The following is a 23,885-nucleotide window of genomic DNA, read 5'->3' on the forward strand; positions in this document are numbered from 1 at the left end:
TATGTACCTGATTTTTTTTAGATATAAAGGGAACAAATCCAAGTATCATTCTTAGTTCTTACACCATTCAGAATCCGTATTGTGCCAATCTTTGAAAGTGTTAGAGAATATGAATAGAGCTTCCGTAAGGAAAATGCTACCTTTTTACTGGATAATGGTGTCTTCGTTTGGCAATTGCTTTCTTTATCAGATGCTTTTGAATCTGCACCCAATTAGTTTCTGAAATTTCAACATTGTCCTTTATTCTGGTATTGAAAAATACACGAAAAAGAAAATTTGGAATAGATTTTTTGTGTTCCAAAAATTAAAGTAGAATTCTGATAAACAAAATCTGAAAATATATTTTAAAAAATAAAAATTCGAAAATGTATTCTGGAAATGTATTATGAAAATTCAAATCTGAAAAAACATCTAAATTTATAAATGTATTTAAAAGCATTTTAGTTATTTCACATAACATTGGGTGCATGCTAAAAAACAGTGGGTGCAGGCTAAAAGAATTGGGTGTAAGAAGCTAAAATAACATTGGGTGTAAGAAGCAATTGCCTTTTGTTTCTATATATAATACATCAAAGCAATTGCTTCTTGCATCCAATCAATTTTGATTTCCTTCTTGCATCCAATCAATTTTGATTTCCTTCTTGCATCCAATCAATTTTGATTGAAAGCCGATGAACTTTTTAAAATCTCATTGTATCCTTTTCTTTTTTTATTTTGAAAAAGCGTGTAGGGTGGGGTGCAGAGAAGCTTGATTTGTTTTTGGTGATGGTTTGAGCTGCAGAGGAGGAGGTTTTGGAGGGACCTTTTCAGGCTAAGGTCCGGTTGACATTGTTGTGAGGTAAGAATCCATTTAAACTGATTTTTCGCATTTCGTTCGAGCTGAGGTTGTTCTGGATATCGTTATCTGGAAGCCTAGTTATTACCTTACAGATACTGGTGTCTGGAAGCCATTATTAGTCACTCCGGATGCAAAATTTCGTAAGTATTTAACATTTGCAGTTGAAGCTTTTGGACGTTTATGTCTGTAGTGTAAAACTAACTTACGGACATCATTATCTGAAATAAGGTTCTACATTTCGGATGTACATATCCGGAATGATGATGTATGTGTTCTGGATTTAGGGATGCGGAATTATGTTTTTTGCGTTGTGGATTCATTTATCGAAAAGCTAAGTGATGGTTTTTTTAGCATTGTCAATGGATACAACAAACTCATTCATGGGAGATTAATGTGTGGCTAGGGGTGGCAAAGCGGGCCGCCCCGCCCCGTTTAGGCTTACAAAATGCGGGTTGGTTTTCATGACCCGTCCCGCATGCGGGTTGGCTCGCGGGCTGGCCCGCTTTTTTTTTCTTTCTTTTGGAACGTAGAGGAGGAGTGGAGGCAGTAGCGGTGTGCAGCAGCGGAGCGACAGTTGCAGGCGAAGCCACGCGCAGTCGCAAGCGAAGCGAGCGACGCTGCAAAGGAGAGTGTGTCGTGTGTTGTGTGCGTTTTTGGAACAACGTAATTGCGTTGTGTTTTGAGTGAAAACCTAATTTTCTTTCACTCAAAGTTGTCACTCCTCCACTGGACCAAGTGAAAACCTAATTTTCTTTCACTCAAAGTTGTCACTCCTACACTGGACCATTGTTGTGAAGTTAATTAATTTTTTTTATTTTTTTATTTTTTTATGGGCTAGCGGGCTAGCCTGCCCCGCAAAACCCGCGGCCCACGCGTGCCAGCAGGTTGAAAATGTCAGTTCGCCTTGCGATTTTTAGCGTGGGCCGCGGGCCGGCCCGTACGACCCACCCCACTTTGCCACCCCTATGTGTGGGATAGATTAGATGATGTTGATCTGGAGCAATCAATAACTTATAACGCGTTAGACAATGAACATAGGGCACATGAGTGTAGTGAGACATTTACTACAAATGAGGCATGGTAAATGTTAGGCTTGTGAATGTTATTTTTATGAATGATTTTAAAATTTGGCATATGTTGTTGTAGGTATTTCGTGATTGAGATGAGCTGTTAGAGTAGGCGAGAAGTGTTGGCTATATTGAGGTCAGATATATGGACGAGGCAACGAGGAAGGATGACCTACATATTATTATGTTGTGAGAGAGGAGGTAAATACAAATGATATAAAAAAGATGTAGATATCAGTCGAACGGGAAGTAGGAAGTGTGAGTGTCCTTTCAGATTGAGAGGCAAACCAGTGAAATGTGATCAAGGGTGGACGGTTGAATTAATTTGTGGTTCTCACAATTATGATTTGGCAGAGACAATGGTCGGTCATCCGTATGCTAGAAGGTTAAGTGTAGAGGAAAAAGTTATGGTTGAGGATATGACTAAAACTTCAGTAGTGAAGCTAAGAAATATTTTACTAACCATGAAAGTGAGAAATGAGAAGAATGTGACGACGATAAAGTAAGTTTATAACGCAATGAGTGTTCACCGAAGATCATAACGAGGTCACATAACAGAAATGAAATAGTTCATGTTGTTACTGGAGTGAAACATGTACATGCATGGTGTAGGTGTGAAGAGGTGTCGAATGTTGTACAAGATATATTTTGGACACACCCAAATTCAGTAAAGCTAGTGAACTCGTTTAATATTGTTATACGTACAAAACGAACAAGTATAGGATGTTGTTACTTGAGGTTGTTGGGATTATATCAACTGGTTTGACTTTTTCCGCTGCATTTTGTTTACTAGCAGCAGAAAAGGAAAATAATTTTTTCTGGGCCCTTGACAGACTTAAAGGGTTGTTTGTGAGAATTGATTCATACCCTAGGGTGGTGGTATGTAATTAGAATCGTGTTTCTTGAAGCTTATAATTTGCTTTGTCGATTTCACATCGATAAAAATGTGAAAGCAAAATGTAAAATGTTGGTTCATCCAAAAAAGGCTTGGGATCAAGTAATGCAAGCTTGGGGATCTGTTGTGGATTGTGATATTGTTAAGGCCTTTGTAGATCGTGTGAATGTTTTTCAAGTTCTCTGTTCTCCATGACCTATACTTGTTGATTATGTGATGGTTACATGGTTACGTCCACAAAGAAAAATTTGTGAAGGCATGGACAGATAAGGTCATGCACTTAGGAAACACAACAAGTAACAGGGTTGAGGCGGCACACTGGAGCCTAAAGAGAATTCTTTAGAATTCCATGGGGGATTTATGTTTTTGCTGAGATTCGATGAATAAGATGATTATTTTACAACATAATGCAATCAAAGCTTCATTCCAAAAGAGTCTGCATGTGGTCGGACATCGATTTAAGGTTACAGCTTACAAAAAATTGTTAGGTTTGTGTCAAAATATGCTTTGAACCTTATTGTCGAAGAGCTTGATAGGGTTAAATCAATGAGGTTTGATAAAAAAAGGTGTGGATGTAGTCTTACATGTACTCATGGTCTTCCGTGTGCGTGTGAAATGGCTTCATTTGATGTAGGTAGCATACCACTTTAATCAGTACATGTCATGTGGACTTGATTAAGCTTTGAAGATATTGCAACTGAATAATGTTCATATGAGTTGTCAATTGACAAAGAGTTTGAGGTGATCGCAAAGCGGTTGAAAGACTTGGACATTGCAAGTAAGGTTAACATCAAAACTAAATTGCAAGAGATTGTCTTTCTAGAGAAGACATCTATTTACACATCACATGATAAGGTCAAAATAAAAGGTGTTGTAAAGATGGCTCGTCCTACCAAATTCATGAGATTAACTAAGCGAGTCTCTTCTTATTTAGAACTGAAGTACTAGGACCACCTCGTCTTCTTCTAACCGATGCAATTGGTCGCACACGGCCCGAATTAGAAAGTCCTCCACCTTTAGTCCTCACCATCTTACTATTCATAAAAATAACATCCAATAAAAAATTAAAATGGAACAAAGATAGTATAAAAGAATAAATAAAAAATAACATATTGCTAAGTGCCTTAATCTTATAACACAAATTTTAAGGGCAGAGATAGTAGGAACATCAATGATCATAAAAAATCAATGCAAAAAACCCTTCCAGATCCCTTCATCCGCAGTTAATACGAATATTAATATCCGAAACTCATTCATAAGCAAGCCCTTTTGGATGAAGCCATCCGCAGCACATAAATACCTTTCACACAAGCATATATGGAAATCAAAAATGACTTCCGCACAAGCATATCCGCAATGCACACGCATGTTAAAACTGGCCTTGCGCAACAATGGAAGACCTTCGCGCTCCTGGGTTCGTCTTCATTCAAGGGGTCCTTCAGGTCAAGCCTTCATTGCCTAAGAGGAGAAATGCCAACGAGAACGAAGGTTGTTGGAGGCTGCTGCGTTGGTGCGAGAATGAAGGCTGTTGGCGGCTGCTGCATTGGTGCGAGAACGAAGGCTGTTGGATGTGTGATTGGGTACACAATTCAGTTAACCTAATTTCATTTTTATTAAGAGCATTTCAGTACTTTCGCATGCATAATTGGGTGTCAGTCTAATTTAATTGGGTGCAGGGAGAATCATCCTACATCAAACCCAAAGTAAATATCCAGAGAAAAACAAAAGAGTGGCTTTTGCTTTTTACAGTCCCTAATTACTGTCCGCACCTCCATAATTTTTAAATTGCCTCTTCTACCTTTTATGCTTTATTTCAAAGGAGCTACTTCATCACTTTTCTTGCTTACGTGTTCCGGTTTGATGGTAGTTTAAAGTTAGTTATGAATGAGTATTAATAAAATTTTAATGATTGTGAAACAGGTTTTGGGATTATTTGATCTATTCCGGCCGGTTGACCGGGATCGTCTTTGCGCGTGGCTTGTCCCTGCGAGCTAGGGCACCTTCGTCTTGCTCCGTCTATGGGTACCTGAAAGAAGTGGACAAAGGGCGCCCTCGCGGCCGTTTGCACTCCGACGATCAAGTCAGCTAGCGAGAAACATCAAAAGGGACACCCTTGAGAGGTGGTCGAGGAAACTGTACTGAATGACTGAAAAAACTGTGTGACTAAAACTGTGTTGCCCTAATTGCCTTGTGCTCACTGTGAGTGCATCGCGAAGACAACTAGGGTTTGCTCAGTGTATCTGTGTGTCTTAGGGTAAAAATCTGATCCCTTCAAATGCTCCCAAGGTCCCTTTTTATACACCTCTCATCTTTTAAAGCGCGTTAAAGCGCATTGAAAGCGTATAAAAACATTCCTTGGAACATTCAAATCTTAACTGAATGAACGCGTACCTTGGCAATCTTTCACTGAAACCTTTAATGAGCACGTGTGCCTTGCCACGTGCCCTTCTGACTTGATCGTTATTCTGTGCAGAGGGCCCCACAGCGCCGCAACTCAACTTAGGGTTATTCCATCATGTGAGCCCTCTTTCCTGCGAAGTGCTTCTGGCTCGTGGGTTAATTTTCTGGGTGCCAACTCATGCGTCCCAATCACTAGTTACTTGCCCTGGGGGTGGATCTACCTTTCCCTCGTACCATGCACGTGGTTCTCCCCTGGTTATGGCCCTCTCATGGGTCGTATCTGTTCCAGGGTCTCCCAGCGGTGGCAATGGTACTTCACGAGTCAGGATATCCCCTTCTGGTGCTAGACTTATGGCCTCGAAGCCACACTTCTCTTCACCTTCCTTCTGTTCTGTATGGCCGAGACTCGAAGCCTCTCGGGCGATGTCTTTACTCGGCGATGCCTCTCTTGGGCGATGCCTCTTTTGGGCGACGCCCCTGCGAGGCACTGACTCGAGTAGTTAACTTGTTGACTTCTCTTCCTTGGGTCCCTCGAGGGGCCCCCACCATGCGTTGACTCTAATCTTTGGTCAACGTCCCTGACGGGACGGTACACAAGCCCCCCAGTCTTGAGCTGAAACTAGTTTCAGCGAAAAGACTAAGGCTAAGGCCTTGCCCCCACTGTCCTTGCGATACTTTGATGACGCGTCACTCCCTGACTGGTTGACGTGACATTTTCTGCACCGCCGGCGCAACGCACCCTCGAGGACTCTGACGATGTGATATTCTCTGAGCAAGAAAAGTGACTCTTCAGGTCGTGCCTTAATCTTGTGACACGTGGCCCAATCGCACAGTGCTCCTTTTGTGTCCTTTGGCGCCTCAACTGTAATATTTGGGTCTTTGAAATCCCGTACTGGCACTCATCGTTTCTACGTTTTCGCATCTTCTTCGCACCGTTCATCTTCCTTCCAAAGAGTTCTTCTTGCGTTCTTTTCTTGTTGACTCTTTCCTTCTGCACTACTACTAAACCTTTCTTCTTTGATCTTTTAGTTCCTTCATTGACAGCTTGTGCCAACATGTCTACCAACCCTTCTTCCCCGAGAGTTAACCCTAAGGATCTTTACGCGTGGGCTTCGCGCGAACTTCTTGACGAGTGCTCGAGCTTACTTTCCGTCAGGGCCTGGAGGGAACATGTGGGGGACCCGAGCACTTACGATCACCGTGCCTTCGCGAAGAGGCACGATGACGATATCGCCGTGCTTCCTTGTACCCTAGGCGAGTCTGTGTGTGGGGACGAGCGGGCCAACAATGGAGTTCCCTTTTTCTACTTATACCAGGTGGTCTTTAAGTGCGTCGGTGTGCGCCTGCCTTTCTCTAGGTTCGAGAGAGAACTGCTGACGGAGATCAATGCTGCCCCAGCCCAACTGTACCCCAACAGCTGGGCCTTTGTCAAAGCCTTCGACATTCTGTTCGGTTTCCTTGGGTGTGCACCCTCCGTTGACATCTTTCTTCACTTCTTCGAAGTGAAAAGGCAAAGAAATAACCTCTGGGTGACACTCAGCAATGTTCCCGGTAGGGTCCTGTTAACCCCATTCTAGCAATCCTTCACGGGGTGGAAAGGCAAGTTCTTCAAGGTTTGCTGTTCCGACCTTGTGCCCTCTGCTCTGGACGACTTTCCCCTGTATTGGGTGGGGAGGCCAGAGCCCTGAAGTCCAAGCCTCTTAAGAAGTTGCCTCCGAGGGATCAGGAGGCTTGCCGGATCTTGGCGGGTGCTGGAGGCTTTGACGCTGCTGCCTTGATAAGCCTGGAATACAATGCTGAGGCCTTGGAAAAATACATATGTACGAGAAACTTCCCTTATGACCTTCCTATTCCTTGCTTTGGCTAGGTTTTTGCATGATTTTATTTTGAAATGCCTTAGTTGGTGCTCGTCTTTTACCATGCTTGCCCCTTTTTGCACAGGTTCGAAGATAAACAAGCAACAAAGGTTGTTGCTGACCCTGGCGTTGAGGCTCGAGGATGGGGCTTCTTCATCACCTTGCTCAAACTCCGGGGGCCACTAAAGAGTGGCCTGTTTTTGCTTTTCGTATGAACATTTGGACATGTACAGGATTGTCTTTTTGTTTAGTTCGCAACTATCATGAACTTTACTTGTAACCATAACTCTGGATTTACGCTTTGTTTTATGTTAAACGCTACCCGCTTCATTTTTTGCATGCTTGCGTCTGCTTTTGCTTTTTTTTTGTTATGCTTCGTGCGTCGCATTCAACACTCGCCTCCATCGTGTTTGATCTTAACCCTTTAAGTAGGGCGTGCTCTTCTCTTCTATTCTCCATTTTTCCCCTTCGAGTCGTGATGCATATTCTTCTCCCGATCCTTTTACTCATAGTCTCGCTTGCTCTTTGTACCTGTGAGGGATGTTTATACATTTGAGCTTTCTCGCCTGAACCTTCAACGACTTCAATCTGGGTTTACTAGAAAAATAGGCGATGCGCTTTTTTGGGCGATGTCTTTCTTGGGAGACGCCTCTGCGAGGCGATGACTCGAGCTGTCTCTTGGGCGACGCCTCAGCGGGGTGATGACTTGAGCGGTCAACCTATTGCCTCTGACCTTTGGTCAGCGAAAAGACTAATGGCTCGCCCCATTATCCACGTGGCATTTCTTGCTGACGTGACATTCCTTTGTTCAGTTTGACTTGACACTCTCTGAACATTTGACGCGACGTTCTCTGTGCTTGACGTTTTAAGTTATGCTTTAATCTCTTGACACGTGGCTTGATCGCACGGCTATTACTTAGCGCTTCTCGCGCTTCTCAAGTTAACGTTGCATCTTTCAAAAACGCGCGCTCCAAACCACTGTTTCATTCACTCTTCGCATTCTCTCCACTGTTCATCTTCTCAAGCTCTCTCTGCAACCCTCGCTTTCTCTCTTCGCATTTTCGGTCTCCAAATCTCCGATAGTAAAAAAGGTATGACCTTTTCTCCTTCACTGGCTCCCTCTTTAAACTTTTGTATTGCTGCAACTGCCTGGGACTATTTACTTTCGATGTATTTCTGGTATTCCCTTTCTCATTTCCCCGTCTCCCCCCTTTTGAACTTCTCGAGTGGGTAGGGATTTTCGTAGGGTTTTTCTCCTTTTTCTTCTTTACCTTGCTTGCTGAATCCTTTTCTCTTCTTCATTCTTCAGCTTCGCCAATGGCACGTACAAAAATGACGGCCAACCCCCCTCCCCTCAATGTTAACTATAGAGACCTGTACTCATGGGCTCCGGTCGAACTGCTCGACGAATGTTCGAGCCTGGTGTCCACCAAAGCTTGGAGGGACCACATAGGGGAGCCATGTACTTACGACCATCGTGCCTTCGGGAAAAGGCACGATGACGATATCACAGTGCTCCCCTGCACTCTAGGGGAGCTCGTATGTGGAGACGAGAGGGCTAATAACGGGGTCCCTTTCTTCTATTTTTACCAAGTCGTCTTCAAGCGTATTGGGACGCGCCTGCCATTCTCCCAATTTGAGAGGGAGTTGTTGACGGAGATTAACATTGCCCCGGCCCAATTGCACCCCAACGACTGGGCTTTCGTCAAGGCCTTCGGTGTCTTGTGCGGGTTCTTTGGATGCACGCCCTCTGTTGATATTTTCCTGCACTTTTTTGAAGTGAAGAAGCAGGGGAAGAGCCTCTGGGTGAGCCTCAGCAACATCCCTGGAAGGGTCCTCCTATCTCTCTTCCAACAATCTTTCAAGGGGTGGAAGGGCAGATTCTTTAAGGTTTGCTGCTCTGACTACGACCCCTCTGCTCTCGATGGCTTTCCCCTATACTGGGTAAAAGAGGTTAAGACCGTGAAGCCTAAATCACTGGACGAATTACACTCGAACGATCGAGAGGCTTGTCAGATCTTGACCAGCGTGGGGGGCTTCGAAATCGCCACTCTGATAAATCTAGAGTTCAATGCCGATGCTCTAGCAAAATATATAAGTATGAATGTCCCTTCTTATAACTTTCTGGCCTTTGTTTTTGTTGGATTCTCGCTTGATGCATAACTGGTCTGCTCTTTTGCATTTTAACTTTAGCCTGTGCCTAACCTCTGCTATATTTGTCTTCCCGGTGTAGATTCTAAGATGGATAGGCAGCGACGGCTGCGACTGGCCCAGGTGCTGAAGTCCAAGGAAGAGACTTTGGCGTCTCCACCCTCAACTTCTTCCGCACCTCCATCTTCTCCTAACCCCCAACCTCAACCTTCTACAACACCAACAACTCCAACAAACCCAGCTTCTCCACTTCCGAGTTCACCACCTCCTATCGCAGCCGTGCCTCTCGCTCTGGTCGAGGCGGGTGCTTCCTCAACCCCCCTTGACAAGGGTAAGAAAGTGGTGGAGATCGTTTCTGATGATGAGGACTCTGCTGAGGGGCAAGTCTTCAAGCGATGGAGAACCTAGCATGCCCCTCAGATGGTTACCTCCGCTGCTTCCTCCTCTCATGGGGCCGAATCTTTAAGGGAGGATCCGCCGAGCGCCACTTCCCCTCCTCAATCAGTGCATCAAGAGGGAGGGTTTGAAGCTGAACCCGTAGGCGTTCTTCCACCAGCCCCAGACCTTCCTCTCCCCATGCAAGAGTCATTAAGGGGATTTCTGAGCCTGGGATCTTCTGGTAGTCAAACTGAAGAGCCCCAGAGGGAGAGCATGTATTATTACATGGGCCTCTTCATGTCCTGCGCCTACACCTGGCACAAACAATCTAGGGCTAAAACCGCTCAGAATTCTGCCTTTCAAGCACTGAAGAAGGAAGTTGCTTCCTTAAAAGAGGATAAGGAGAAACTAAAAGAGGAGAATGAAAGGCTGGCGGCCCATTGGGGGCGTCAAGAGGGTGCATATAAGGAGTCACTGGGGGTGGCGCAGAAAGCAAGGGAGGAGGCCAACAAACGGCTGCACGAGGCGGCTCAAGCCCATACAGGGCTTCTCAATGAAGTGGTCCCCCTCCGCTCAAAGATCGCTGATCTTGAGGTGGCTGCAGAAACTGCTAGGGCATATCAGAAGAAACTCGAGGACCAGTGTGTGGACCGGGAGCAGAAGCTGGAGAAGACGGAGGTTGCTCTCGCGAACAAAACTAATGAGTGTTCCCGATTAACCACTGAGAATGCTTCCCTCCAAACCAAAGTCCAAGAGTTGACTTCTGCCCTGGCCTCCAAGGACAAAGAGATGACCGCTCAAGCTGCCACCTTCAAAGTCGCGGAGGAGAAGCTGATAGGGGAGGCTGCGACCGGTTTCGCCGACGGGTTCAAGTTGCCTGTGCAAACCTCGGCATCGATGTCTTTGGGTGCAGTCCCTTTAATGAAGTGGTTGATGGCAAGCTTGTTTCAGCAAATAACCTTCTCCTTTCGCTTAATTTGTAATCGTTACGAACCTTGACTTGTAATTGCAACCTTCGATTTATTTCACTGCTTCCTTAAACTTTATTTTCATATTCATGTCCGCTCCTAACTTCTTTCGCACTTTTATCCGTTTCTGCTTTCTTTTCTATATCAAAGGCCCAACTGGTACTTGCCTTGAACGCATTTTTTGTTGGCTTCGCCTTTATTCTTTAGGTAGCGCGTGCCTCTCCCTCTTATTCTTTCTTCTTAAGGCAGGAGGCACACCCTTTAATGACTCACGCTTCTACGCTTCTTCCTCTTGATCTTCTTTTTCTTTCTGAACTTGTGAAATCTCCAACCTGCTTCCTACTTACCTTTCTTGAGCCCAGGGTGCTCCTAGCCGAAGGCAGTACTGACCTTCTCATTGATTTAGGATGAAAAAGGGGGTCTCTTCTTGTTTGGCCTCGACATCGCTCACGGGCGTGGAGGTTTTATCTTACTTGTACTGGGCATCTACGCTTGGGAGAGACCTGCTCTGGGTGTCCTCAGCGTGTCGTCCATGGGATGTCTAAAACACCACGGTGTAACGTCCCGAACATCGGACGCTGGGGCTAGCTGTTCACTCTTGAGGAGGGGGCGTCCCGAAGGAATCCCTTAACCCCTGCTCAAGGACTAAGCGGCCGGACTTGAACTCGTACTGATACCTGACACCGGGGTTAGCTGTTCATACTTGAGGAGGGGGCGTCCCGAAGGAATCCCTTAACCCCTGATCAAGGACTAAACGCCCGGATTTTAACTCGCACTGATATCTAATACCGGGGCTAGCTGTTCATACTTGAGGAGGGGGCGTCCCGAAGGAATCCCTTAACCCCTGATCAAGGACTAAACGCCCGGATTTTAACTCGCATTGATATCTAATACCGGGGCTAGCTGTTCATACTTGAGGAGGGGGCGTCCCGAAGGAATCCCTTAACCCCTGATCAAGGACTAAACGCCCGGATTTTAACTCGCATTGATATCTAATACCGGGGCTAGCTGTTCATATTTGAGGAGGGGGCGTCCCGAAGGAATCCCTTAACCCCTGATCAAGGACTAAATGCCCGGATTTTAACTCGCACTGACGTACCTGGTATCTTTGATTTTCGTTTGATTGTTTGGTGGCGACGCCTCGTCTCGGTGGCGCTTTATCTTTGATGATGCCTCCTCTTGGCGACGCCTTATCTTGGCGACGCCTTATCCGGGCGACGCCTTATCTTTGCGACGCCTTACTTTGGCGACGCCTTATCTTGGCGACGCCCCATCTTGGTGACACCTTACCTTGGCGACGCCTCATCTTGGCGACACCTTACCTTGGCGACGCCTTATCTTCGTCTTTGTTTTTAATTTTTGATCTTTACATGAAAGGGAAAACTAAGGTATGAATATCTTAAACTTTTCTTTTCTTTATTTGGGTGACCTCGTTAAAAAACCCCCGGGGGGAAAAAGAGTGTCCCCTTTATAAACTTCGACTGGAAAGAACATCAACTGAAATAAAACTTTAAATTTGCTGCATTCCAACTACGTGGGATGGGGCTCCCTTCTAGAGTTTCTAGTTTATACTGATCCGATCGGTCATCGGTAGTCGATGACGTCAGCAGCAGAGAACCACATGGACCACTCGCGAGGTGACACGCGAATCAGGTGATAGGTAGATCGGTTGTCACTAACCAAATGACCACCGACAGATCAGGCGGCAGAGAAGTCAGGGGACAGATCACCCAGAACGGTGATCGGTGGTCAGTAACCAAGTGGCCACCAACAGACCAGTTCCCAGATGAACGCGGGAAGCAATAGAGCACCGATCAGTCATCGGGTGCATGGTCATCGGGGTCTCGTGTTACACGCAGTTAAACTGGGACTGAGGTTCCCAGCGTGAGCGTTACGCATGGACCTCGCATGAGCACATCTCAGGGAATCATGCACGAGAGTGGCCTGAGGGAGCTAGTAAACCAGTCAGTGATTGGTGACTTCCTCAACCCATTACGTGCGTGACACCGTGAAGGGTAAGCCGTTTACGCAGAGAGCAACGTTTGGTGAGTGTGCCTAGACCAGCCACACCTGGCGTTCTCCTAAGAGTATGCGATTTACCCAGATGGAAGAAATATCCTAAGTTACTCCGCAAGGGCGTAACTTAGGCACACAAGAGAAGCGCTAGAGCCCTTCCAGTAAGTGACACGTGTGTGGTTAGATGTGAGTTGCATGCCTCCACGTGTCATCATCTGAGAGGGGTGCGGTCCAGATAAAGGTGCACTCCGTACCACTAAGGGTACAGACAGGCGCAGCCAAGCGTAGAGACGCGCAGACATGCACAGACTCTCACGCTCTCACTCTACTGATTCTAGAGGTACGTTGTCGCAGAAAAGCGTAACAGGGTTCTAGCACATGTTAGAGAGGCATAACAGAATTCTGTTAGGCCCAGATGCAGGCAGAGACATAAAAGAGAGAATCAGGGTGAGAGTCGGGGATACGAGAAAAAAGAGAGCAAGAGTTTTTCACACACACTACTAGTTTTTCTCATTTGGTGGTTCTGTGGTCTAACTTGATCGTCGGAGTGCAAACGACCGCTAGAGGCGCCGTCTGTGTGTTTTGCAGGTCACGTTTGGAGATCCAAGAGAAGGTTCTGAAGGTGATTTTGCAGAGAACACAGTCGTGTAGACGGGACAGAGAGTGCTACAAAGCGATTCCTCCACGTTCGAGTTGTCGGCAGGATCATATACGAACCATTCCCTTTGGTTTTGGTTATTCTAAACGGTCCGGTCCACTTGGGAGATAATTTATTTTCTAGCTCGTAAGGATGAGCTTTCCTCATGACCAAATCGCCAACATGGAAATGTCGTAGCTTCACTTTGGAGCTATACTGCCGCTCCGCTCTTCTCTTCACAGCCTCTGCTTTGATCTTCGCTTCTTCCCTGGCTTCGTCTATCAGGTCCAGGTTCACCCTCTTTTCCTCGTTGGATTCCTCTGCTACGAAGCCTAGGAAGCGGGGTGAGCTTTCGTGGATTTCCACCGGGATCATGGCGTCCGATCCATATACTAAGCTGAAAGGTGTCTCCATGATGGAGGACTGAGGCGTGGTGTGGTAAGCCCGTACGATCCTTGACACCTCTTCAGCCCACGCCTCTTTAGCCTTCTCTAATTTGCGCTTCAAACCTCTCAACAAAACTCTGTTTGCCGACTCGACCTACCCATTCGTCTGGGGGTGTTCGACTGACGCAAACACCTACTTGATTCCGACTTTCGTGCATAGCTTCCCCAATTGTTGGCTTGCGAACTGGGAACCATTGTCTGAAATAAGACGCCTTGGCACCCCAAAACGACACACGATGTTCTTCCAAACAAAGTGTTGTACCTTGTGCGCGGTGATCTGTGCTACTGGTTCGGCCTCTATCCACTTGGTGAAGTATTCGATGGCAACGATCAAGTACTTCATCTGTCTTATCGCCAATGGGAATGGACCTAGGATGTCAATCCCCCAAGTATGGAAAGGCCATGGGCTGTGTATGGATCTCAGTTCTTCTGGCGGCGCCTTGTGCCAATCAGCGTGCATCTGACACTACTTGCAATGCAGGGCATATCGCACGCAATCCTCTCTTACTGTTGGCCAGAAGAAACCCGCACGTATCACCTTGGATGCTAAGGATCTTCCTCCCACGTGGCTCCCACAAATGCCTTCGTGAAGTTCAACCATTTTCCTGGTGCACTCGTCACCGCTTACACATGTCAAGATAGGGTGCGTAAACCCATGCCTGAACAATATCCCATCCACCAAGGTGTACCTGGCGGCGTTCCTCTTGACCCTCTTGCCCTCCTCCGACTCTGCTGGGAGAATTCCGTCCGCCATGTATCGCCTGTAAGGGGTCATCCAAGTGTCGCCTTCCTCCAAAGTGCATACTTGTACACCCCTTTCCTCATTTGGCGAGGCTGCATAAGTACTAATGCAGGGTGCCCTCGCCGTGTCTTGACTCAGAGAGCGATGGTTACGTGGAATTCCCCTTGCTGTGCTAACGTGGATGACATCTACCCTGTTGTCTGTAACAAACTTTCGCGGCGTTTTGAGGGTCTCTTGAATTACAGTCCTCTGCCTTCCCCCTTTGCCTGAGTTGGCCAGCCTGGCGAGCAGGTCAGCTCTGGCATTTTGCTCCCTGGGGACGTGGACTAGCTCAAACGCAGCGAAGGCTCTCTTCAACATCTCGACGTACCTCAAGTACGCGACCATTTGTGGATCCTTCGCTTGATATTCTCCCGTTACTTGACCTGTGACCAGCTGTGAGTCACTCTTTGCCAAGAGGTTCTGAGCACCCATTTCTTTAGCCAAGAGCATTCCAGCAATCAACGCTTCGTACTTCGCCTGGTTGTTGCTTGCTTTGAAGGCGAAGCGTAGAGCCTGCTCGATCAACACTCCATTAGGCCCTTCCAAGATAATTCCAGCACCGCTCCCTTGCTGGTTGGAAGACCCATCTACCGAGAGCATCCACTGTGCTCCTAACTCCACCCCTTCAGGGTCTCCTCCTGGTGAAAGTTCTGCCACGAAGTCGGCATAGACTTGCCCTTTGATGGACCCCCTGGGCTCGTATTGGATATCGAACTCTAACAACTCGACCGCCCAGCGAACCATTCTCCCCGCTACATCTGGCTTCTGAAGCACCTTCTGGATGGGGAGATTCGTCATTACCACCACTGTGAAGCTGTGGAAATAGTGGCAGAACCTTCGTGCTGAGAATACCACTGCTAGCGCTGCCTTCTCTAGTGACTAGTATCTCAATTATGGGCCTTGCAAGGCCTTGCTTATGAAGTAAATGGGCTTTTGCACCTGGTTTTGTTCTTGGACCAGAACAGAGCTAATGGCCCACTCAGTCACCGCAAAGTACAAGCGGAGGGGGACGCCCACTTGTGGCTTGCAAAGCACAGGTGGCGTCGCCAAGTACTCCTTCAACTTGAGAAACGCTGTTTCACACTCGTCTGTCCACGCAAAACAACTATTCCTCTTGAGGCATTGGAAGTAAGGGTGGCCCTTCTCTCCTCCAGCTGATACGAATCTCGATAATGCTGCCATTCGCCCTGTCAGTTGTTGAACTTCTTTCACTGAGGTTGGGCTCCTCATGGCGATGATGGCTGCACACTTGTCAGGGTTCGCCTCAATCCCCCTCTCTGTGAGCATGAACCCTAAGAACTTTCCTGCCTCTACGCCAAAGGCACACTTCTCTGGGTTTAACTTGAAGTGATACTTCGATATGGTAGCAAACAACTCTTCCAGATCAGCTGCATGCTGCCCTCTCTCGTGGGAAGTTACCACCATGTCATCTACGTAGGCCTGCACGTTCCTTCCCAGCATAGGTGCAAGGACCTTGTCCATCAGTCTCTGGTAGGTGGTGCCTGCATTTTTCAAACCAAACGACATTACCTTATAACAGTAGCTGCATGTCTCCGTCATGAACGCCGTTTTGCTCTCATCCCTGGGATGCATCTTGATCTGATTGTAGCCTGAGAACGCATCCAAGAAACTCAACATCTTGCAGCCCGAGGCGCTGTCCACTAATGCGTCGATGTTGGGTAATGGGTACGAGTCCTTGGGGCATGCTTTGTTCAGATCTGTGAAGTCAACGCACATCCTCCACTTCCCATCGCCTTCTTCACTAGGACTACGTTGGCTAGCCACTCAGGGTATTGTATCTCCCTGATGTGTCCGGCGCTGAGCAGCTTCCGTGTTTCCTCCTTTACAATGAGGCATCGCTCTTCGTTGAACTTCCTCCTTCTTTGTCTCACAGGACGTACCTTTGCGTCCATGGTGAGATGGTGGCACAAGAAATCTGGGTCAATACCTGGAATATTCGCCGCAGTCCACGCGAAAGCGTCTAGGTGACGTGAGATTACTGCAGCTACCTCTTCTTGTTCTGCTTGGCTCAGCAAACGTCCTAATTTGAACACCTTACCCCCTATTTGTCTTTCTACTATGTTATCCTCTGGTCGGGGTCGCTCGTTCTGTACATTCTTTGCAAGAGACCCGTTCGTGGGGTCTTCTCCCATAGGCGTCGGCCCTGCGGATGCATCGGTCATCGCCTCCTCTGGTCCTCCTTCTGTGGGCGAGGCCTCTCCGTGTACTCCTTCTACCGGCGAGGCATCGCCGTCACTCCCTTCCGTATATGCCTCTTCCATAGGCGTCGGTCCTGCGAATGCATCGGGCATCGCCTCTTCTAACGGTCCTAACTCCAATTGCGAATTTGAAATGAATGGTCGCTCAATCACCATGACCACACCCCTCTTTGTCTTTAGGCTATTTTCATAGCATTTACGGGCTTCTTCTTGATCTGACTTGATCACAATTACCTTACCGCTAAGATCTGCAACTTCATCTTCATGTGGCGCGTGGAGGACACTGCCCTCAATCTGTTCAAAGCAGGTCTTCCTAACAAAATGTTGTAGGCTGAGTTGGCGTTGACCACTAGGTACCGGATGTTCTCGGTGCGTGATGCTGTTCCATCAGTGAACGTTGTCCTCAGCTCCAAGTAACCTCGTACCTCGACTGGATTATCTGCAAATCCGTACAAGCATCCAGTATAGGGTCTCAAAAGATCAGGGGACAACTGTAGTTTGTTGAAAGTTGACCAGAACATGACATCTGCGGAACTGCCCTGGTCGACGAGAACCCTATGCACCTTCCTTCCTGCCGTGACTACTGAAATGACCACTGGGTCATTGTCGTGTGGGACCACATCCCGCAGGTCAGCCCTTGTGAAAACGAGGTCTGACTCCCATGGGTCGTCTGGAAATTCCTCTGCAACCGTACTCACTGACCTTACATATTTCTTCCATTGAGAGGCGGTGGGCCCTCCTCCAGAAAAGCCTCCAGAGATGGTGTGTACTTCTCCGTGAGTTGGGACTTCATGCGCTTGACCTTCCTCTGGCGTCGCCGGGACTGTGGTCGTGGTGGACCCAGCGAGATAATCTTTCAAGAAACCATTCTTCACAAGCTCGTCCAACTGATAGCCCATCGCCAAGCAGTTGTTAATATGGTGCCCAAACGCCTCGTGGAATTCGCACCATGATTCCTTGTGAGGCCCCAGAATTTTGTCAGACTTTACTGGTGGCCTCAACCTGTCAGCTATGTTGGGCACAACGATGAGGTCTTTGAGTTCCACCCTAAAGTTGTGCCTTAGTGGTCTACTTCCTTCTCTCCTTCCTTCGGCTCGACCCCTTGGCGGGGCCCTCCTTGTCTCATAAGTGCGCTTTCTGTCTGAGTTCCTTTTCTCTGTGGCAGCTTCGTGGACCCTAGCAGGTTGTGTGCGTATCTGCGCCTTTGGTCGCGCGGGTGCAGCAATCGTGCACTTCTCGTATGCCTCGCCCTCCGAGGCAATGTGCTCTACCGCTTGACGCCTTACTTCAGCAAAAGTTTTGGGGCGGCTGCGGTTGAGTGATTTGCTAAAAGATCCAGGACACATCCCCTTCCTAAATGCGTACACGATCATGGGCTCTTCTGTGGTACCTACCTTTACTACCTGCGCTCCGAAGCGACTTATGTATTCCTTCAGGGTCTCCCCTTGGAATTGTTTCACGTCGAAAAGGTCGTACGAGACTGGGGCTGAGGCTCTGTTGGCTAGATACTGCTCTCTAAATAGTCGTGAGAGCTGTGCGAAGGACGTGATGTGACCCTCTAGGAGGCAGATGAACCAATCCAGGGCCATCCCAGTCAAAGTGCTCATAAAGAGCTTGCATTTCACAGCATCAGAGCCGCCAACCAACATCATTTGTGTGTGGAACGCTGTGAGGTGTGCCTCGGGATCCTCCATCCCTGTGAAGGTTACCTAGGGCCCTGTGAACGTGTTGGGGATTGCTGTCTCTAAGATCGCCTGTGAGAACGGCGTTGTGAATTCCCTAGGTGGGTTGGCAGTCTCAGGCTCGTCTACATCGCGCCATCCACAACGTAACTCCTCATTGGCTCGGTGGAGTTCATCGTTTCTTGCCTGAGAAGCTGCAAGATGCGCCTGTATGCGCTCTTGCTCTGCCTTCGAGGCTGCCATTGCATCCTGCAGCCCTTGCATCATGCCCATGAGTTGTTGCATGGTCATCTCTTCGCTCCTAGCGCGTGCTGGTCTCGTGGTCATGGTTTTCTAGAAACTATCTCAACTTATCTAGGTTTTAAGAACTGGAACTGAGAAACTTGCGTGGTGGGACTGACGTTTTAGATCGGCCCCACGGTGGGCGCTAAATGTTCCGGCCGGTTGACCGGGATCGTCTTTGCGCGTGGCTTGTCCCTGCGAGCTAGGGCACCTTCGTCTTGCTCCGTATATGGGTACCTGAAAGAAGTGAACAAAGGGGCGCCCTCGCGGCCGTTTGCACTCCGACGATCAAGTCAGCTAGCGAGAAACATCAAAAGGGACACACCTTTGAGAGGTGGTCGAGGAAACTGTACTGAATGATTGAAAAAACTGTGTGACTAGAACTGTGTTGCCCTAATTGCCTTGTGCTCACTGTGAGTGCGTTGCGAAGACAACTAGGGTTTGCTCAGTGTATCTGTGTGTCTTAGGGTAAAAATCTGATCCCTTCAAATGCTCCCAAGGTCCCTTTTTATACACCTCTCATCTTTTAAAGCGCGTTAAAGCGCATTGAAAGTGTATAAAAACATTCCTTGGAACATTCGCATCTTAACTGAATTAACGCGTACCTTGACAATCTTTCACTGAAACCTTTAATGAGCACGTGTGAGCCCTCTTTCCTGCGAAGTGCTTCTGGCTCGTGGGTTGACTTTCTGGGTGCCAACTCATGCATCCCAATCACTAGTTACTTGCCCTGGGGGTGGATCTACCTTTCCCTCGTACCATGCACGTGGTTCTCCCTTGGTTATGGCCCTCTCATGGGTCGTATCTGTTCCAGGGTCTCCCAGCGGTGGCATGAGTACTTCACGAGTCAGGATATCCCCTTCTTGTGCTAGACTTATGGCCTCGAAGCCACACTTCTCTTCACCTTCCTTCTGTTCTGTATGGCCGAGACTCGAAGCCTCTCGGGCGATGTTTTTACTCGGCGATGCCTCTCTTGGGCGATGCCTCTTTTGGGCGACGCCCTTGCGAGGCACTGACTCAAGCGGTTAACTTGTTGACTTCTCTTCCTTGGATCCCTCGAGGGGCCCCCACCATGCGTTGACTGTGATCTTTGGTCAACACCCGATGACGGGACGATACATGATCTTAAAGTAAAATTATTTATAAAAAGGAAATCATTCTAGATCGGATAATCCGAAAGATAAATTTTAATTTTTAAATATGGGAAAGATAAGATTAGTATTGTAGATTATCTATTTTAAAAGTTTTCTTCATCATTCCAAAATTTGTGGAATCCCATGAATCCCTGGAAAAACTTGTATAGTATTTTTGTAACATAGGAAGTCTAACTTCTATAATGGTAAAATAAAATAGATAGCATGGTAAGAATACTATTATCCACAAACAAATCATTATGATGCAGTAGCATCAAAAATATATTTCAGCACCAAAATAGTTAACAATATATATGTACCAAACAAATTAACAGTGTAAGATAAAATTACGATTTGCTACAAAGAATCCAACCTACTCAAATTAGGATTGATAAATTTAGATTCGATCACTAATTTGTTAAATTTAATTTATGAATTAAAAGTTAAATCTAAGTTAAAAATTGAACTAATCAAATAAACAAACTAAACTTGAATTATATATGTTCAAATTAATTGATGTATCAAATAGTATATTCTGTATTACTAAATTTTGTATAATTAATTTTATTTTCTAATAAAGAAAACAAATAAAAAGATTTGAAATATATTTATAACTTTAAATTAAACAAAGTTACGAATTTGAGTTAAGTGATTCGTGAATTTAATAGAACTAAGTTTAAACTGTGGTATTTTTTAGGTTCAATAGAAGTAATAGATTTAATTAATTTTATCTTGAAATTATTTGAATTCAATATTATCAATCTTCAAAATCTGATATAAGGAAAAATCCAATTTAAACACAACAATTTAATATATTATAATATTTAAATTAATTTTTCTGCCTGTTTTATTTTAATTACGGGTGATTAATAAATTTAGATATAATTAATTTGAGTGTGTCCCCAAACAATTTTCATATTTTAGTCTATAATAACCACCAAAACTAACTCTTCTGTCACTTTTGTGGCTTCATTATTGTTAAGAGCTTTCTGTCATATCCAAAGAAACATTAATGTGAAAATCTACAAATAAATGAAGACAGTGTTCTTCCACGTCTTAAGAAGTATTTTATTTGTTATATTTACTTTTACATCAACATAAACTAAAATGTTCAAATTCAATCCAATTCATCAAATTTCCATTAAAAGTTAAATATTTTTATCTAGTTGACTTTATTCTATTCATGAAATGTATCATGTAGGTGATAAAATAGATAAGTCAAGGCAGTCCATAATTTTTTAATTTTTTTGTATTTTCAACACATATTTTAAAATTTATATAAATATTTTTAATTTTTTAATTGATTAATTAATATTTCTAATAAGATAAATTAAAATAATAATTATTTTTTTATGTTAAATTAATTTATTAAAATTAATAATAAAAAATTAATTTGTAAGTGTTAAGGATTTAAATTAGAATATTATTATATATTTATATTTTTCAACTACTATAATAAAGAAAATTATTCTTTTAAATTATTTTTATTTTAAAGTTTAAAAATCTGTATGGACAAGAGCTATGGGTTGGTTTTGTTGAATGCTAGTTTCAAATCTCTACATCTAAGTGTCAAATAACCTAATAAATTTATATTAATACTATTTGTATTTTAAATTTGTTACAATGTTTTTTTATTTGATCTGGTTATATGACGGAGTAACAAATCATTATTTTTAAATTTCTAATTATTATTTTAATCGTTTTTTATTATTTCCAATCATTATTTATAAATATTATTTATGTTTATTTTTTAAAATTATTATATATGATAATATAATTATTATTAATTAATGTTGAAAATTGAAACTGCAGCGATGGAATTTAAAGCTAAATCTCTTAAATGATAATTTTTTTAATCATTTCACCAATGAAGTAAGTTGTCTCTCATGTTATATTAATATTATACTTAGTATGATTATAATTATGAATATTAATATATTTGTTATTAATATTATTATTTATATTATCAATATTATTAAAACCATTAATATTAATAAATAATATTATTATTATCAATATTATTAATTTTATAATGTAAATAGTGTGCATATTTATTAGTTGTGATTATTATTTATATTTATGTTTAATATTAAAATTTGAATAAATAATGTTATTATTTGCACACTTATAATAATAATATAAATTTATAGTATATTATGAATAAAAAATATCATTATCATTATCATTACTAGCGGGAACACAGCACTGACGTGTATGTGTATCCACATTTTTTATTTCTATTTCTTTAGTATTTTTTTTTATTTTTCAAAAACAATTTCTATTAATAACATTAAAATGAGAAGTTAAAGAGTAGTGTGTATCCACATTTTTTATTTCTCTTTCTTTAGTATTTTTTTATTCTTCAAAAACAATTTCTCTTAAAAACATTAAAATGAGAAGTTAGAGAGTATACAGTTAAAGAGTAGGTTAATAAAATAGTGGAGAGCGGTAATTAAAAGTTACATATGAATGAATTTTCAAAATTTAAAATTTAAAATTACTATTTGAATTCAAAACCGTCTCTCAAGATAGAAAATAATTAAATAGAATTTGAGTTTCATATTTTTTTATAATTTTTAATATTTTATTAATTATGGGTAAGAATATATGTATTTGGTAATAGTTAAAATTTATTTAAAACTACAAACTCAACCGAAAAAATAATTAAATAGAATTTGAGTTTCATATTTTTTTTTAATAATTTTTAATATTTTATCAATTATAGGAATTAAACCAATATTTTTCATTAGGTCTATAAAGAACCAATAATATATGACAATCATTACAATACATATGACACCATTAAACAATAAACCAAAAATTCATCCTCAATTGTTTGAAAAATATTATATACAAAAGAAGAAAATGCAATGAAATCTGCTTCTCTTTTATTCACCTTGGACCCTTAGATCTGTATAGAGACTCGTTTAAATTGTTTCCATCTTTCGCACCCAAATCTAATGTTCCTTCGTGTTAGAACCTTACTATTGGGGGAGTGAGCGCGACAATCCTTCTCTGATTCCTCTATTTTGCTATGAATATTAACTCTCTACAATTAACAAATAAAAAACAAACAAAATATTAGTATAACATGTAAAACATAAATTTAAGAACACAATGACATACCCTCTCTACATAATGCTTTCTCTACGTAATGCTCTCTGGTGAGAGAACCTATTTTGAAGGTGGTCTCTAAAATCATAATTTTATGAAAAGTTAAGATGATTTCAAAAATCAAAACCTAAAAGAAGAAAATATAGAGGAAGAGCAAAGATAAAGAAATGGTGATGACAAAAAACTTAAAAATCAAATTGGAAGTAACTTTTCCGTAAAATATGAGGAAATGAGAATATAGTTTAGTTAATGCTCTGTATATAAGAAAATGATAAAAAAAATGGTAAGAAGAAGAGATGTTTCTTATTCTCTTATGTGTATTACATCACTTCATGCATAGGAAATATATAGGGAGTTTCTCTTCCCAAATTACAATCTAATTAGGTAGGATACTAATCATGAGATTCTATAATTATTAAATTAATTGCATATAATTGGGTACAATATCGTCAAATATTGCATATAATTTGATAATTATTATTTCCTTAATACTCCTCCTCAAGTTGGTAGGTGAAGATCAAGAACCCCCAACTTGTGTCGTAGCGTCAAAAATCGTTCCTTGCCCAATGCTTTCGTAAAAATATCTGCGAGCTGATACTGTGTCGGTACATATGAAGGACTGATTATCCCAGCTTGTAATTTTTCTCTCACAATGTGGCAGTCTATCTCAATGTGTTTTGTGCGTTCATGAAATACTGGGTTTGCTGCTATATGTAATGCCGCTTGATTGTCACAAAAAGGTTGAGCTGGCAAGTTACATGGCACCTTTAAATCCTGCAACAGATATCGCAACCAAACTATCTCCAAACAAGTATTGGCCATTGCGCGGTATTCTGCTTTCGCTGATGATCTTGATACGTTTGTCTGCTTTTTTTGATTTCCATGAGATAATAGAGGAACCAAGAAAAATGCAATATCCAGATACTGATCTCTGAGTTGTCTGACAACCTCCCCAGTCTGAGTTACAATAAGCTGTCAATGTCAGATTGTTTTCGGATGGCAATAGCAATCCTTGTCCT

The 23,885-nt window shown here is 43.5% G+C and overlaps 2 protein-coding genes across 2 annotated transcripts; one reads left to right on the forward strand and one right to left on the reverse strand.

Annotated features, from left to right (window-relative positions):
* The first annotated feature begins 73 nt into the window (after nt 1-73).
* LOC137813795 (uncharacterized) lies at nt 74-15,950 on the forward strand. The gene is made up of 2 exons (XM_068616227.1): nt 74-838; nt 7,142-15,950. The coding sequence occupies exon 2, from the start codon at nt 9,628-9,630 to the stop codon at nt 10,582-10,584; it is 957 nt and encodes a 318-aa protein (XP_068472328.1). The 5' UTR covers nt 74-838; nt 7,142-9,627; the 3' UTR covers nt 10,585-15,950.
* LOC137815694 (uncharacterized) lies at nt 14,119-18,349 on the reverse strand. The gene is made up of 5 exons (XM_068618807.1): nt 17,249-18,349; nt 17,013-17,146; nt 16,172-16,968; nt 15,686-15,938; nt 14,119-15,250 (listed from the first exon to the last, which is right to left on the reverse strand). Exons 1-5 carry the CDS (start codon nt 18,347-18,349, stop codon nt 14,119-14,121), a joined length of 3,417 nt encoding a protein of 1,138 aa, XP_068474908.1.
* Between the last annotated feature and the right edge of the window lie 5,536 nt (nt 18,350-23,885).

The sequence above is a fragment of the Phaseolus vulgaris genome, chromosome 1 (genome assembly GCF_000499845.2).
Source record: "Phaseolus vulgaris cultivar G19833 chromosome 1, P. vulgaris v2.0, whole genome shotgun sequence".
Taxonomy (NCBI): domain Eukaryota; kingdom Viridiplantae; phylum Streptophyta; class Magnoliopsida; order Fabales; family Fabaceae; genus Phaseolus; species Phaseolus vulgaris.